We start from the raw sequence: 16,589 nt of genomic DNA on the forward strand, positions 1-16,589 counted from the left end.
CCCCCCAAAAAACACCTTGACCTCTACCTCACAGTATATACAAAATTACTTTGAGATGGATCTTAGACCAAAATGTGAAAGTCAGAATAATAAAGCTTCTAGAATAGAATAAAACATAAGAGGAATTCTTCGTAACCCTGGAGTGGGCAAAGATTTCTCAAGACAACATTAAGAGTGAAAAGACAAGCCTCAGAATGGGGAAGATATTTGCAATACATACAAATGACAGAGGTCTTGTACTCAGAATATGTTAAAAACTCCTACAAGACAATTAGACTGAAAACTCAATTTAAAGGTAGGCAGAAGACTTGAGTAACCACTCCATAAAAGGGGATATCTAAATGACCAATCAGCATATTGAAAAAGGCTGAAAGTCATTAATCATCAGAGAAATACAAATGAAAACTACAACAAGATTCCGTTATGATACTACCCTTGGGCCAAAATTAAATGAACTGATAATACCAAGTGTTGATGAGAATGTGGAGCAACTGGAACCCACCTATCGAGTGAAATATAGATTGGTGCTCTCACTTTGAAAACCATTTGGGAGGACTTAATAAAGTCAAATATAGGTATACACATGACCCAGCAATTCCATTCCTGGGTATATACCCAAGACTGCTTATATCTTCAAAAAGACACGCACAAGAATGTTCAGAGCAACATTACTCACAAAAGCCCCAAACTAGAAACAACCAAAATGTCCATGAATAGGAGAAAGATATGCTGTGGTATCTACAATAGGAGCAAGATATATCGTCGTAGTATAGAGTACCACATTGAAATGAAAAAGAGTGACTCTTACCTCCGACAACATAGAGAATCTTACAGATGAAATGTTGAGTGAAAGAAGTTAGATACAAGGGTAAATACTGTATTTGAAGTTGAAAAACAGATATAACTAGTCCATAGTGGACTAGTCAGAACAGTGATTACCAGGTAATGGTGGTGTTGGTGGCAATAGAGGGTTATCCGCTGGGAGGAAGCCTGCTGGGAGGCTGGACATTTTCTACATCTTGATTTAAGTGATAATTACATTGGCGTGTACATGGATAAAATTTCATTCCACTCAGTAGGGAGTGCTACAGAGATGGGGAACAAGCACAGATGCCTTAGTATTTGTACACTTTACTGTAAAAGTCATACTTTAATAACCTTTTAGAAAGGAGTTGGTACTCTACCTTAAAAAATACTAAAGTATACTATGTTTCCCTAAAGTTAAAAAACAAACAAACAAACCCAGAAACTCTTCCTTAAAATATGGATTTGTTCATGGAGTTCCTTAGATCCAGTTCAGGAAAGAAAAATACCATTTGAATACCCATAAAAATTTTTTTGGAGTCCTTTATATTAAAAAAAAAAGGAAGTTAATCAAAACGCCATTCAAATTCTTTATTTAGAGTGTACTTGGGAGTGGCACAAAGTCAGTTTAGTTGATATGGCAGGCAAGACATCCCCCAGTGCTCTCTGCCTGCTGGTGTTCATGCCTTTGTGTAATCCCTTCCCTCTGAGTGTAGGTGGACCCTGTGATTTGCTTCCATCCAATGGAATACAGTGAAGCTTAGCTTAGAGAGGATTGTGAATGAGATCACGCCAGCCAACTGTATTGCCTACTGGGCTTACATTCTTTAACAGAGCAAGCTGCCCTGTGGGAGAGGTCCACACGGACAGGGACTGAGAGGGGCCTCAGCAAACAGCCAGCAAGACACTGACGCTTTCAATCCAGTAACTTCAACGGACTGAATCCTGCCAACCAACACGAGTGTGGAAGTGGATCCTTCCCACTTGAGCCTTCAGATGACACCCCAGTCCTGTCTGACCATGAATGTGGCCTTGTTGACAGACCCTGAAGCAGAGGACCCAGCTAAGCCATGTCCAAATTCCTGATTCACAGAAACTGTTGGATAATAAACGTGTGCTGTTTAACTGGTTTAAAGCTTGTGGCAAATTGTTAACACAGCAAGAGATAACTGATATGATTGAATAGGCATCCTTACCTTCCAGGCATTAACAATCTGAGATGATCACTGTTATGGACTAAATTTTTTTTAAAATTTTTTTATTTCTTTAATTTTTATTTATTTTTATTTTATTTGTTTATGGCTGTGTTGGGTCTTCGTTTCTGTGCGAAGGCTTTTCTCGAGTTGCGGCAAGCAGGGACCACTCTGCATCGCGGTGCACGGGCCTCTCACTATCGCGGCCTCTCTTGTTGCGGAGCACAGGCTCCAGACGCGCAGGCTCAGTAATTGTGGCTCACGGGCCCAGTTGCTCTGCGGCATGTGGGATCTTCCCAGACCAGGGCTCGAACCCGTGTCCCCTGCATTGGCAGGCAGATTCTCAACCACTGTGCCACCAGGGAAGCCCCCAAGCTTCATCATCTCTTACCTGAATATGGCAAGAGCCACCTCATCTTTCCTCCAACTTCAAAATGTCTGGCAGTTTGCAGCATTTTTAAAAAAATTTTTTTAATCTTTTATTTTATTTATTTTTGGCTGCGTTGGGTCTTCGTTGCTGCATGCGGGGTTTCTCTAGTTGTGGCGAGCGGGGGCTACTCTTCGTTGCGGCGCGTGGGCTTCTCAGTGCAGTGGCTTCTCTTGTTGCGGAGCACGGGCTCTAGAGCGCGCCGGCTTCAGTAGTTGTGGCGTGCGGGTATAGTTGCTCCGCGGCATGTGGGATCTTCCTGCACCAGGGCTCGAACCCGTGTCCCCTGCATTGGCAGGTGCACCAGGGCTCGAACCCGTGTCCCCTGCATTGGCAGGTGGATCTTAACCACTGCGCCACCAGGGAAGTTCCCATCTGGGAAGTTCAAATTGATTCCCTACCCTTTTATCTTCCCACAAATATCAATGTAATCTCCTTCCTCTTTTAAAACTTCCAATGTCTTCCCCATTCACAAAAAGATAAAATCCAAATCTCTCAGAAAGGCTTCAGGTCTCAGGGCAAAGATCAGCTCCTCTGAGAGGCCTAGTTTGACCAACCTATCTAAAGTTGAACTGCCCCGTAATTTTATCATCTGATTTATTTTATTCATGGCTCTTATTACAATCTATAATTCCCTTACCTCTTCAAGTGTTTATCTGCTCCCACCCCCCAGAAGGTAAGTGGGACAGTGTTAATATTTGACAATCATCAGTGCCTATCTTTATGAGCAATTTTTAAGACCATAGCTTTAATATTTTGTTGATTCCACTGGATCTCAGATTTTCAAAAATTTTGACAGGTCTATTACTGGGCCCCCAACTAAAGCCACAAGAGGGTAAGGGAATAAGTAGAATTGATAATCAAGGGCTTCCCTGGTGGCGCAGTGGTTAAGAATCCGCCGCCTGCCAATGCAGGGGACACGGGTTCGAGCCCTGGTCTGGGAAGATCCCACATGCCGTGGAGCGGCTAGGCCCGTGAGCCACAACTACTGAGCCTGCGCATCTGTAGCCTGTGCTTCGCAACGGGAGAGGCCGCGACAGTGAGAGGCCCGCGCACCGCGATGAAGAGTGGCCCCCGCTCTCCGCAACTGGAGAAAGCCCTCGCACAGAAACGAAGACCCAACACAGTCAAAATAAATAAATAAATAAGTAAATAAATAAAAAAAGAAAATCAAATACAAGTCTGTCTCCAGATCATTGCTGTTCCACAGAAATGATGGCCACATACATAATTTAAATTCTTCTAGCAGCCACATTTTAAAAAGTAAAAAGAAACAGTTGAAATTTTCATATTTTCTTTAATGCACTATATCCAAAACACAATATAAAAAAATTGTCAGTGAGGTATTTCTTTCTTTTGTTCATAGTAAGATCTGCGTGTGATTTGTACTTACATCTTAAATGAACTAGCCTCATTTCAAGTGCTGGCAAGCCGCATGTGACAAATGGGGTTTGGATCCTGTGCTTTTCCCACTGAGCCGCTCATTAGTCCTAGAATGCTAGTCCCACTAGACGTTCTGTGAAAAAATGGAAATCTTTTGTCAAATTTCCTGAGGATTTACAAGTGCATATTTAAAGAATTTAGGACTTTAACTTTCCCATATTTGATGCCCCCCTTCCCCTCCATTAATCTTCTGTGTGACACTTTGGAACACGTTCTAAATTCGAAGAGGGAAAGAATATGAGAGTCAAGTCAGTCTCAGGCATTCTTTACTAAGCTTTTGCTGGAGGTGTGCAGGTAACTCCCAAGTCCCACCCCAGGGAGAGAAGGGGTTGCAAAACACAGCCTCAGGGAAACTATGGGCGAAACGGCCTTTGCTAACATCCCAAGGCTTACTGCCACCTACGTTTCTACTGAATGACAGCTTTATAGTGAGTTCCAGTGCACCAGCTGTTAGAAATAAATTTAGCTCCTGTTCCCGAATCTGCTGTCATCACAGTCCTATCCAGCAAATTTATTCATTCAACAGGTATTTCCTGAGCGCCTGCGTACACCTTAGTGGACAGAACAACTCCAAAGCTCCGCGCCGGGGGGACCGAGTCTAGAGGGTAAGGCGGGAGTCCTAGCGACGTCTCTGCGCCCTCTGTCCCCGGCAGTGCCAAGCACCCTTCTTGCATTATCACATTAAATAGGCGCCACTACCCTAGGAAGCAGGCATTACTCTCACTTTGCAAAAAATAAGAGGTTGAGTAACCTGTTACAACCCAGTGTGCCCATGCTGAGCCCAGCGCTCGGCTGGCACCCGGGGCACGCGTGGGCGCCTCGGTCCCCTCCAAGCGCCTCCACCGACGCAGTCCGAGGGGAAGCGCAGCCGCCGCGACCTCGGGCGGAGAGAACGGCGGGACCTCGCAATGCACCGGAAGCGGCGCCTCTCCGGGGCCTTCCTCGCGCCGTCCAGGCTGCATCGCCCCCATTGGCGACGAGAGCGGCCCGGCAGGAGGGACACCCCCGAGCCCAGAGCCTCCCAAACGGCTCCCACCCATACGCCCGACACGTGCCGCGGAAGCTGGACACAACTGGGGCGGAAGCCGCCGGAGCGCAAGCCGAAGCACGAACTACCCTTCCCGTGAGGCTTCGCGGCGGGCCGGGCGGCTGCTGCGCAGGCGCACGCACAGCGTGTGTAGCGGCGTCAGCGGTTCTAGAACGTTGCTGTGGTAGCGCTCGGGCGCCATGTTAGGACGAAGGAGAAGGAGGAGAAGCGCTTAAAGCGGCGGGAGCGGGTGCGGGAGTGGGGTTGGACCCAGGGCTGAGGCAGGCCCCCCCCCCCTCCCTCCCGCCTCAGTGGATCATGCCCAGGGCGGCAGCGGCGGCGGTTGCGGGGGGGAAGTGACTGGGCGGTGCCGGCGCAGGAGACGATGCCGTTGTAAGTGATTTGTATTCTGTTTTCTCTCGCACGCCGGCGGGGCTTTGGGGGCGTCGGGGGAGGGGGGAGGGGGGCGCGCGAGCCGGGCCCTCGCCCCGAGGGGGAGGCGGGCGGGACTGGGGCTCTTCCTGTTTCCTCTCCCACTCGCCGCCGCACTTCCCCTTGTGTTCGGTTCCCGCTTCCTCCCACCCCTTCCTGGCTTCGGCCGCTGGCGGGCCGGGGGCCTTTCCCTTCCGGAATGGCCGGAGGATCCTCTAACTCTACTGCTCCCGCTCCTCCGCCTCGTCCGATAAGAGAAAGGGGTGTGTGTGGGGGGGAAACCCCGGTGCTCAGCTGCCGGGGAGGAAGGCCCTGCTTCTCGCGGGGTCTGCACACGGGGTTCGGGCTCGCCCCCCGGCGCCTCTCGGGCTCGTTTCGCTGCTTGTGTTCCCGGCCTAGCTCTCCCTCCCGTTTCCGAGATGCCCACTTCGTGCGCCAGTGTTAACCCACTTCCGCGTCCCAGCTTGCCTGAGCACGAGTTAAAAGCCCAGTTTTGAGCGTCGAGCCCAGCTTCTCGAACATCCCCTCCCCCCGCCTCCGTTCCCTCCAGCCTTTCGGCTGCCAGGAGAGGGGCACTTTCCCGGGTGCCCCCCGTCGAAAGGCGTTGCGTTACGTGTCGCTCTCCCGGTTTTGTTTCGAAAGGGTCGCCGGATTTCACCTTGCTTCCGTCTCTCCATCTGCAGTGATACTTTCTGTTCTTCTGATGGTAGACTTTTTTTTACTGCAGTCCATCTATGCCTTCTAATCTCACTAGGCCTACATCTTATACTTTATTTCCCATGTTGGGATTTTTAAAGAAGTTTTCTTTTTCTTTTCTCTGTCTCTCAAAGAATGGGATGTAATTTGAGAACTCATTGTTAATCGAAAGATTACAGCCTTTTTTTCTGCGTATATACAGCAGAGTAGAGGCCTAAATCGTGAGACTGCATTTCTTCCATTTTTGAAGATTCAAGGGTAAGAGATGGGGGGCCGAGTTCTCTTTGTAGCCCCGAAGCATGTAATCGACCCTTGAAGTTTTACTTAAACGCAGAATAAAGATGTTGGGGTTTCTAGACACCTAACGTAGCACCTCACGCTTATTTTATTTTTTTTAAGTAAAAACAACTTCTTTTCTGCAAATATCACTGATTATAGTTTTACAGTTTTATTTATGTATGTGTATATGTGTGTGTATGTCTCTCTTTACAGGTGAGGCTCTAACTTTGAAACAGGCTTTAAAGATATCTGTCCCATTTCACACGATATGTTAAAAAGGAATTTCATGCTCCTTCCTTCTCACCCACTCTAGTCATTTTGTTAAGAGGCCTGTCAACATATTATTTCTGTAATGAGGATATTTGTTAATTTTAATTAAATATAGCAGACCTAAAATCTTATAAGGTGCAAGGTCCCTGTTAATTGAATCATCCTTTTATGGAACAATAAAAAGGGTTACTAGGAGAACCGAGTCTAAGCAAGATTTTTGTGGCATTTTTCAATTCAGCAGCAATTAAAGTAAACCTAAATGTTTGCAGTAATGCCATGTGACTTCTTTGTGTTAGCTCGCATTTTATTGCTGTTTTGGAAAAAGGACTTCTCTTTCTGATAATCATGTCAGTATTAAAAATTGATCAGTAACAGGAAACGTATGCCTTAAAGGGCTTTAATTAAGAAATAATTTGTGTCTTTTTAGAAATTAAAAGTTCTTTTATACCTGCTTTTTCCCAACATGCTTTGAGGAAAGGAGGTATATCTTTCCTTTAAAGACCTAAGTGCTTCAAATTCTTTGGAAGTTAGTGCAAATGTTTAAAATGGAAGACAAAGTGAAGGCAGCAGATTCTCACACATGGATATTGTCTTTCTAGTGTGTTTCTTGAAATGTGAACAGTATGGCCAGTTTTTCATTAGCTTTTCTCTTATTGTTAACCCTATGTGTACTATAGTACTTTTAAAGTAAACTAAAAGACCATAGACTGCCTAGTTAAGTAGGCCTTTTTTCTCATTAGTTTGCTTTCTTTGTTTTTCATGTTCTGGTGTCATTAATTTTATTTCTTTGATGTTTTGAATTGTGATTTCCAGACTGTATTGTGTTTGACTTTCACTTTCCTGTTTGGTGTGTCTGTTAAGTCTTTGTGTGTGGGTGGGGGGGTTAAGGTATAGGTAAATTGTCAGAATGGATGAAATCAAAACAGATTACTGAAGTTACGTCGTTAGAAAACATTGTGAGCAGGTCTCCATATATTGTCCAAAAGCATATGTAATTGCATATATAATTTTGAAAAGCTGGTATGGTTTAAGAGCCATGGTGATTAAGCTTCCAAAATTTTTGATAGTCTTAGGATCCATTAATACCAGATTTCTCATGGTGGTACTATTCACATTTTAGGCTGATAATTCTGTCCTGTGTATTGCAGGGTGTTTAACAGCATGCCTGACTTCTATCTACTAGATTGCGGGAGTCCCACCCCCCATGTCCTGGTAATGACAACCAAAAATGTGTCCAGATATTGCCAGATGTACCTTGGGGGCCAAAATCTTGTTGAGAACCACTGCATTAATACAGCGTATAATACCTGTATGAGAACTATATTCCAATTTCTGCCTTTCTCTGTGCTGGTCAGATCATTATTTGCATCAGCTCAGTTCTAGCTATCACACTGGTAATAAAAAGACTTAAGGGGAGTAGACATTATCAGTGACTTAGCATTCATGCCACATTTGTCGAATGTTATTGGAAGAGGTATTTAGCAAGACTTGGGGGAGACAATAGCTCTTCCATATTTTTGGGGTTGTCACAAAAAAAGAGGGAATTGGAGTAGTTTCATGTAGTGATAAGAGGTAGAACTGGGACCTTTTGGTGGGTAGTAATATCGTGTAGCAGTGGTTCTCAGAGTGATTTGTAGAAGCCTCGATGTTGGGGGTCCTTGAGATCCTTTTAGGGAGTACATAAAATCCAAACTTTTCATAATATTGAGGTGTTATGTCTTTTTTAGTCTGTTGACATTTGCACCAGTGGTGCAAAAGCAGTGGTGGGTAATGATGCCTTAGGAAGAATCAAGGCAGAGGCACTGTATTCTACTAGTTATCATTGTATTACTTCACTACACACATGCACACAAACACACACAGTTTGAAAAAAAAGTCCTTGATGAAGCAGTAAAAAAATGTTAATTTTATTAAGTCTTCACCCTTGAGTTTTTTGAATATGTTGTGATAAAATGGGAAGTACACATAAAGCTGTATGCTAAAAAGTAGGATGGTTGTTTTGCGAAGAGCACATGTATGATTGATTTGTGAGCTAAGCTAGTGCTTTTCTCATTGAGCTCTGTTTTTACCTGAAAGAACAATTGATGAATTATGATGTTCATACTTGACTACTTAGCATTTACTTGAAAAATGGAGCCTGTCTCTTTAAGGAGAACAACTGACAGTGTTTGTGGCCAGTGATAAAATTTGAGCTTTCAAGCAAAAATTAGAATTTTAGAATGCTTGTTTCTGTCATTGTGAGCTTGACAGCCTCCCAATAATTAAAAATGTTTCTGATGTGATTGATAGTGATATTAGTGAACTTTTTTTTTGATATTGTATAATAATGTGCCAACATTTGGAAGATAGGCATATCTTAAGTGAACCCACATCTTCCAAACCACCAATCATGATGTAATAAAATCATGCATGGGTAAAGGTACATTTAAAGTGCAAGGTGGACCAGTCGATTTTAATGCAAGAGTACAAAGGGTTTATTGCTGTGGTTTCTGCTTTCATACTGTAACTAATCTCTAAGAAATTACCACTTGTGGCATTTTGGTGTAATATCAAAGAAGAATATCCACAGTTATTTGAAAAGGCTATTAAAATACTCTTTTCTAGTTCTAATGGTGTAATGCCAGGTTTTATTCCTGTGCATCTACCAAAACAACTTATCAAAAGGGATTGCATGCAGAAGCAGATATGGGAACCAGCTATTTTTGATTAAGCCAGAGTTAGAGATTTGCAAAAATGTAAAATAGTGCTGTTCTTCTCACTAAGTTTTTTGTTTTGGAAAACAGTTATTTTTTAAAAAGTCATTTATGTTAACATGTAATAGATTTCTTGTTACTATACAAAAATTTCCCTGTTGTAATTTCTAATGTAGTAAATAATGGCAGACATAATCCATATAAACAAAAGGTAATTGGAGTCCTCAATAAATTTTAAGAGTTGTGAAAGGGTCCTAAGACCCAAAAGTTCGAGAAACTGATGTATAGAAACAGCTGACAGCTGTCCCAAGCTGCGCTGTTTCCAGTGGTGGTGTCTTTGCGGCATCTCTGGTGGTTTTTGAATGGTCTGGAGGAATGGACACGCACATGATTTAAAGACATTTTTTGTTGTCAATGAAAAACAGTGTATTAGATAACCTTTGAAAGGTAACTTCTGAGAGATTTTGAGTCTCAGATTTTAAGATGTAGAGATTTTGTAATGAATTGCTTGCTGCTTAATAAATGTTAGTTTTGGTTGTGAAATGTGGTATTTAACTTTAAGCATGTTGTCGGTTCATGCTTTTTGATGGAGAAGTTGGGAGGGAAGATAATTGGATTTGAGTAAATTTGTAAGTCAGTTCCCACTCCCTGACACCCCCTCCCTCAACCCCCCAAAGCCTTCTGGCTTGAAAACATATAACTTTTAAAATGTTTTGATTCATCAGAATATTCCATTCCTTGGTAACTAAGCTACTTCAAGTTAACATTACAATTAAATTTCACCTTGAGTTGCATCTAGGCAGGTTTATGAAAGCTACTCTCAGGCAAAATGAGGCCAGTTGGAGTCCCAGCTATTTTGCATTTTTGGTTAGTGGAAGAGGCATGTCTTTTACTTGGTATGTTCATCGTTCTGATTATTCAGCAGCTTTTAAATAATTGTACAATCTTAGCTTATGATTTATAAAACAGCACCATTGCAGGAGATATTAGTTCTTGTAAAGTGAGGCTCAAAGTCGTCACTCCTCTAGGGTCTTAAGGGTGCTAAGTTGTAGACTGCAGCCAAATTCAACTCTGGTTCCATGTTTCATTCTCATTCTAGTACTGTACCATTTTCTGTGTATCTTGTTGGGAACTATGTTTCATCAGCTCAATGGGAGTCTGTATGTCTTAAGTATACTTAATTTTCAAGATCAAGTTGTGTGGAAGATAGTTTTTTAGTCGTTGGATTGCAGGTCTGCAGAATTTTATAGCATTCTCATTTGAAAATTTAAGGATTTGCAGAAGAAAAAAATGTAGGGGTTTAAATTTGATATTTTTATTCCTCTTCTGTCACAGAATTGTCTCACATTTCTGTTCCCTCTATATTTCGTTCAGAAACCAGCTTCTTGCAATTTACAGTAGTCTTTATAGTTTTAAATAAGTTTTTACTTAAGAATAGTGTTCCTGTCATTTTGGCTATCAGAAACATCTAAATTGCATTTCCTGTGTATAATACCATGATTTAATATATTTTTGACTATTTTCTGATACATTTTTATACTTTTTAGATTCTCTAGTTACATTTCTTTCATTTTCAAATTGTGCTTGACAAATACTGATGCAGGAATGCTGTGGTTTGGCTGTTTTTTGTTTTTGTTTTTTTTTTTTTACTTCTAGCCCCTCTTGGAGAGAGGGCAGAGGGACAGTTGGAAGTGCCCTTAGGAAAGAAGGAAAAATAACCTGGCCATTGTTACAATTCAGTAACAAGTACCCTTTCTCTGTATAATCAACCTTTTATTTCCAAAGTTTGGCGTTGGGATTCATCATAATTTATTCCCCTTGAGCGTAAACTATTGCTTCATCTATATTTTAGCCTCTGCTGCTGCTTGCTAAATATTAGCTGGATGATCCACCTGGAATACATATTTTAAGACTATAGTTAGGTTCTAACTATGTTTAGTACATAGGGTGGCAGGTGAATTAGCCATCCTTAGAATAATGTCTTAGTGAGCAAATACGTTGTCTTGACTATATGCTTGACTTTTAAGCTACAGGTAAAATTTAAATATGTGTTAAACTTCTTGTGAAAGAGGAGATTGTATTATTTCTGCTAAGAATTAATATTTAATGCGTATTCAGATACTTTAGAGAGATCCCGTATTCCTATTCTGTTCAATGTCCTTTTTTCCTGCTTAATTTGAATGGGCACATTACGTTTAAGGTCAAGGCCTTTAAACAGCAAATTGCATACTGTGGTTATACATTAAGTGGTTTTTAAAAAAATACTTATTTATTTTTTGGCTATTTATTTATTTGTTGGGTCTTAGTTGTGGCATGTGGGATCTTTTGTTGCTGTGCGCCGTCTCTTTGTTGCGGTGCACAGGCTTCTCTCTAGTTGTGGCACGTGGGCTCTGTAGTTGTGGCATGCGGGCTCAGTAGTTGCGGTGCGCGGGCTCAGTAGTTGCGGCGCGCGGGCTTAGCTGCTCTGTGGCATGTGGGTTCTTAGTTCCCCGACCAGGGATTGAACCGGCATCCCCTGCGGCATCCCCTGCGTTGCAAGACGGATTCTTAACTACTGGACCACCTGGGATGTACCCATTAAGTGTAACTGTGATTTATCTGATTACTTCTAAAGAAGAATATCAAGTAAGTTAAGCTTTCAGTTTTAACTTCACTGACTAAAACTAGCAAGAAATGACAGTGTTTTCTGTTGGCTAGGATCTATACATTTTGAGGCAATTGACCTTTTTAGTCCTACGTGCCACCAATTCCATATGCGCAATGTGAGGAGTCAGAGATTCATCAGTAGCATGAGCTTTGTTTAAATTGGGATGAAAGTCGTTAAATATTAACTGTTTCAGAAAACACCATTGGTGATTTGTTGTCCTTTCCTTTGTGTGTTAGTCATCTGCGGAGACTGCTCTTTTCCCCTTCTCCAAGTCATATAGAGTGCATACCTCCTTAACCTTTTCCTTTGGTATATCCTTGATTCTTTGTTTCTGTAATGTTTATTTTAAGCTTTTACTTTGCACTCATCTGTTGTTTAAAGATCTGAATCCCAGACCAAATTTGAGATTGTCACTGAGGATAGAGACTATCTTTGTAGTCTGATTTTAACATTGTCTTTCATACATATTTAGGATCCTAGTTCAGTAAATTTCAGCCTAATAATATACTTTCTGGGAAAAATAACTTAAATGAGGAAGAGGTGCTTTTAGGAAAATTGGATTGATGAAGTTTGATAGATAGCTTTGGTGCTTTACTAGTTTTCTAGAGCTGTAAATCATGATTTGCTTTGTATTTAATTTTCTAATCACAAAGTGTTACACTGAAAAATCCATTTTAAGGTTTTTATTTCAGTTCTTTAAAATAACATTTTGATTAGCATAAACTACAAAGCTAATAATCAAAAAGGTAATTATTGATTTAAATTGAACATTTGTTTGCTGTCCCTTGCTGTTGGAGAATGATTTTAGGGGGTGGTTTTAGCCTCTTTACTATCACAAACTTAATGGTGAATAGTAGAATTAGATGATTTTCAACTTTTGTATGACTTCATTAATATTTATCTTTAAAAGTACTTTAACAAAAGTACTTTAATGGAAACAAAATCCTAGAAGATGAAATTCTTCCACCAATCAATTCTGCTTGGTGTGTTTCTATGCATGTATAGACATAATACACAAATAATTTTTAAAGGTACAAGACTGTATGTTGTAAAAGATGTATAGAGGCTTATGATTATAGTCAGATGCCTGAGATCATATCCTGACCCAGTGAACAGAGTCGTTGGAATAGTCGGGAATAATGTAAAGTGCTTGCCACACTAACGAATATGTTGAGGTTTCAATAAATACTAGCTATTATCATAATTATATTCTACAACTTTTTTCACCTGACATATTGTGGGCATGTTTCCATGCTACTACATGTGATAACCACCTCATTCTTTTTATATAGCATAGTATTAAGTTGTAAGAATGTACTGTAATTCGCCAGTCCTATATTATATTAATGGATATTTAGGTGGTTTCCGGTTTGTTGGTGCATTGTATACAGTGCTCCAGTGAACAACCTTGGGTATCTTTTGTATTATTCCTATAAGAAGGGTCAAATTTCCAGAATCTGTAGGGTCAAGAGAGGTATTTATTTACAAATACCAAGCATGCTCCCTCTATAAAGGATAATGCTGGGGTAGACATTTCTCATTGCAAGCTTATTGTTGCTGTACAGGATTTTGGGCCCGTATTTGGCCTGTCTTCTAAGCCATTGTATTCGTACCCCAGGAGCAGTAGAAATTTGTGCTTTAATGTACACATTTAATATACTAAAAATGTGTCTAAAAATTAAAGAGGATATGTCTTCCAACATCAGGGCCTTCAGTTTGAGTCCTTGTGTCCTAGTATTTCTGTAAGATAGATTGCTAGAGGTGAAGTTGCTAGACATAAGCTTAAAAGAAAATTTGATGAATATTGCCAGATTGCTTTTTAAAATGACATACCATGTTCACATCCTTTGTGATGGATTAAGAGTGCGCATTTTCTTACACCATTGCCAACATTGGAGGTTTATAATAAGTCTTTCATTTTTTACCAGATGTACATCAGCTTTGTTTTTCTCCAGTCTGACAGAAAAAGTGATCGTCTTAATGTGCTTCCTTGATTTGCAGTGAAACTTTTAAAAGTTGATTTAAGAACATATTAAGAATACAGGTTTCCCTCCCTATCCAAAAGTAGAGAGGTCCTGTGAAAGCTTTTGTAAGCCAAAACAGCATGAAATGAAGAAGCAACTACCTTACACACATCTTGCTAACAGATGCATAGAATAAATTGAGATAAAGCATTGCTGCTCACAGACACAGTTCCAGGCTATGGTAGCTTGATGCTGAGTATACGTATGTCCTGGGGAGGAAGCTTGTTAGTGTCGCTCTTGCTACTCGGGCCGCACGCTGCCTCTGAAACCGCTTGCAAAACAAACGAAGAGTGTTTTTGCTTTTTGACTTTTTTTTGTAAAAGTGAAAATCCTCTTTGGATTTCATTCACTTAGTGAAAACAGGTACTAATATAGGTCTTTCATTTGAGTATTCCTTAACTTTCCTCACTGACTTGAAGTGGTCGTCAATATGATATATCCAAAGATTGATCATACTTTGACTATTTGAATGTATGGCTACTAAAGTATAGTTTACAAATCATAGGAACTTGCACTATTTGAGTTAGCTTTATAGTTACTGTAATCAAAGTGGTTCTTTATTTTTCAGAGCACATGTATTGGTTAAATTGGATGCCTAAACTTTTGAAACAAGTATCTGGCGGAAATAAGCAGCCTACAGTCATATGCCAATTTCACAAAAATGTTGCCATTTCTAAGTACCTAAATATTTATCCTAAGTAGAGTTAGGTCTTAGACAGCCTAGCATGAGGAAAGGATGGACCGACCTTTCTTTTGAGTATTGGTTTAAAAACTTTCCGTGTTTGGAAACTGGACTTTCATGTCATAAACATGTTATAGTATTTAAATTTCTAGTTTGCCATCCAAAGTAGAGAAGAGATATAATAAATTCTAAGGTAAATCCATAGAGTTACAACTTAACAAGAATCACATAACTAGTGGCAGAAGTGAAACCAGAGTGGTATAACTAGTAGAAATGAAATCAGGCCTGCTTTGTCTCTTTTCAGATTGCTTCCGGGTTGAGAGCAGTTTTTGTAGACAGAGTTTTGAATGCCATTACCAGAAGTCATGTGGGTTTTTAAGGAAGCTGTGTGTTAGGAAGGTAACACTTGGTAGCACTGTGAATGGTAGTCTGGCATAGCAGGGGAGTAGAAAGAGTGGGACCAAGATGCCAAGAGGCAGAACAAGTGTAGTTGGAATGGAATTGTTATATAGAATGTTGTTGAAATTAAAAATAATAATAATAAAAAAGGGAAGGTGGGTATATGTCCTGGGTAAGCTTTGCCTTGATGAAAATTATTTTAAATATTATAAAGAAAATGCCCTATGTTCTAAGAGAGAGAAGAATTCTGAAAATATTTAGTATTGTGCCCTCTTCGTTTCCCCCTCCTGACTCCCAAAAAAGTGGGGTGGGGGGAGGAGTGTTTGGCTGTCTTTTATAATTTTGGAGGGGGGCAAGATTCGTATATGTACTGTATGTATAGGTATTTATATCTTGCTCTGACCCAGAAAGGATTGAGACTTTTAAGAATGCTTTAGTCACATTTTAAAAGTAGCACGGTATTTGCATTAAAGGTGGATGACAAGGGAGAATAAGGATAGAGATATAAAACAGCAAGAAATTAGGGTACTAAAACAGCTCTTACGGAAGGAAGTACAGTGATTTTTGGATTTTTGTAGAGAACTTGCTGGATGGCCACCAGTTTTGCTCTAAGAATTCAGGCAGTAGCCTAAAGGTAAGTACAGCTATGTTCATGAGATGAAAATGAGCCAGTTGCTCAGGAAAAGCACACCTGTTCTTGATATTTAAATTGAAAACCAGGAAGAAATTTCAGTGGATCACAAATGCTGCGGCTCCGTATCTAGCTGTTTTTTCCTTGTTGTTTTATGTAATTGTAGAAGCTAGTTTTAAAATAATGTCTGAAGAAGACTACATACTGGTAAAAATGTCTCTAGAAAGTGACGGGCATGGGCAGGTGTCTCATGTGTTCAAGAATTTGAGGGAGAGCTTTGCATTCTTGGGATTGATAGCTAGCTGTCTGGTGTATAGTTCCAGGAGAAAGTCTCTAAAGCAGAATCCTTCACATTACCCAATATTGGAGTGTGTATATTTGTTTTGTTAGAAACAGAACAGCAGCAAAAAGATCCTTAACTTGTTTTATCACTCTACTTAATTTCTAATATTAAAAATTAAATGGAAAATTTTGACTTCTTCCATTTAAAGCTCAATCATAGCTAATATTTCTACATTTTGGACATTCAGAGCATCTGGCAGCCTAGAATTCCTAGTCTAGCCACTTAGCGTAAGATTAAGCCATTTCTATTGGAGACACAGGTATCTTGTACCTTTCAAAACATGTATTTGTTTCTTTTATTTAGTTGTGATTTACTTAATATTTCTTTTCATACGTGTTTTTGAATTAGTATATGTTCTGTATGTAACTTGTTTTAGATATGTATACATACAGAGATATGTGATACATATGTTCTCGCTCTCTCTTTTTTTTTTTTTTTTTTAGTTGCGGCAGGCGGGATCTTTCCTTGCAGCTCACGGGCTTCTCTGTAGTTGTGGCATGTGGGCTTATTAGTTGTGGCACGTGGGCTCAGTAGTTGCGGTGTGCAGGCTTAGTTGCCCTGAGGCATGTGGGATTTTAGTTCCCCCGCCAGGGATCGAA

General features: G+C 40.7%; 1 protein-coding gene and 1 long non-coding RNA gene across 7 annotated transcripts in view; both read left to right on the forward strand.

The window, feature by feature from the left end:
- Positions 1-5,054: 5,054 nt before the first annotated feature.
- The window catches only part of PAPOLA (poly(A) polymerase alpha), a 60,937-nt gene continuing 49,402 nt past the window's right edge, over positions 5,055-16,589 (forward strand). For all 6 annotated transcript variants that reach the window (XM_028165598.2, XM_028165599.2, XM_028165600.2 and 3 more), the window contains exon 1: positions 5,055-5,287. In XM_028165598.2, coding sequence (XP_028021399.1) covers positions 5,280-5,287 — 8 coding nt within the window. In that variant the 5' untranslated portion in view covers positions 5,055-5,279. The remainder of the gene's footprint in view (positions 5,288-16,589) is intronic.
- Positions 5,424-15,588, forward strand: LOC130707466 (uncharacterized). The gene is made up of 3 exons (XR_009007339.1): positions 5,424-5,589; positions 11,750-11,889; positions 14,922-15,588. It is a non-coding gene; the product is annotated as an uncharacterized LOC130707466 (long non-coding RNA).

This window comes from Balaenoptera acutorostrata, chromosome 3 (genome assembly GCF_949987535.1).
Source record: "Balaenoptera acutorostrata chromosome 3, mBalAcu1.1, whole genome shotgun sequence".
NCBI classification, from domain to species: Eukaryota; Metazoa; Chordata; class Mammalia; order Artiodactyla; family Balaenopteridae; genus Balaenoptera; species Balaenoptera acutorostrata.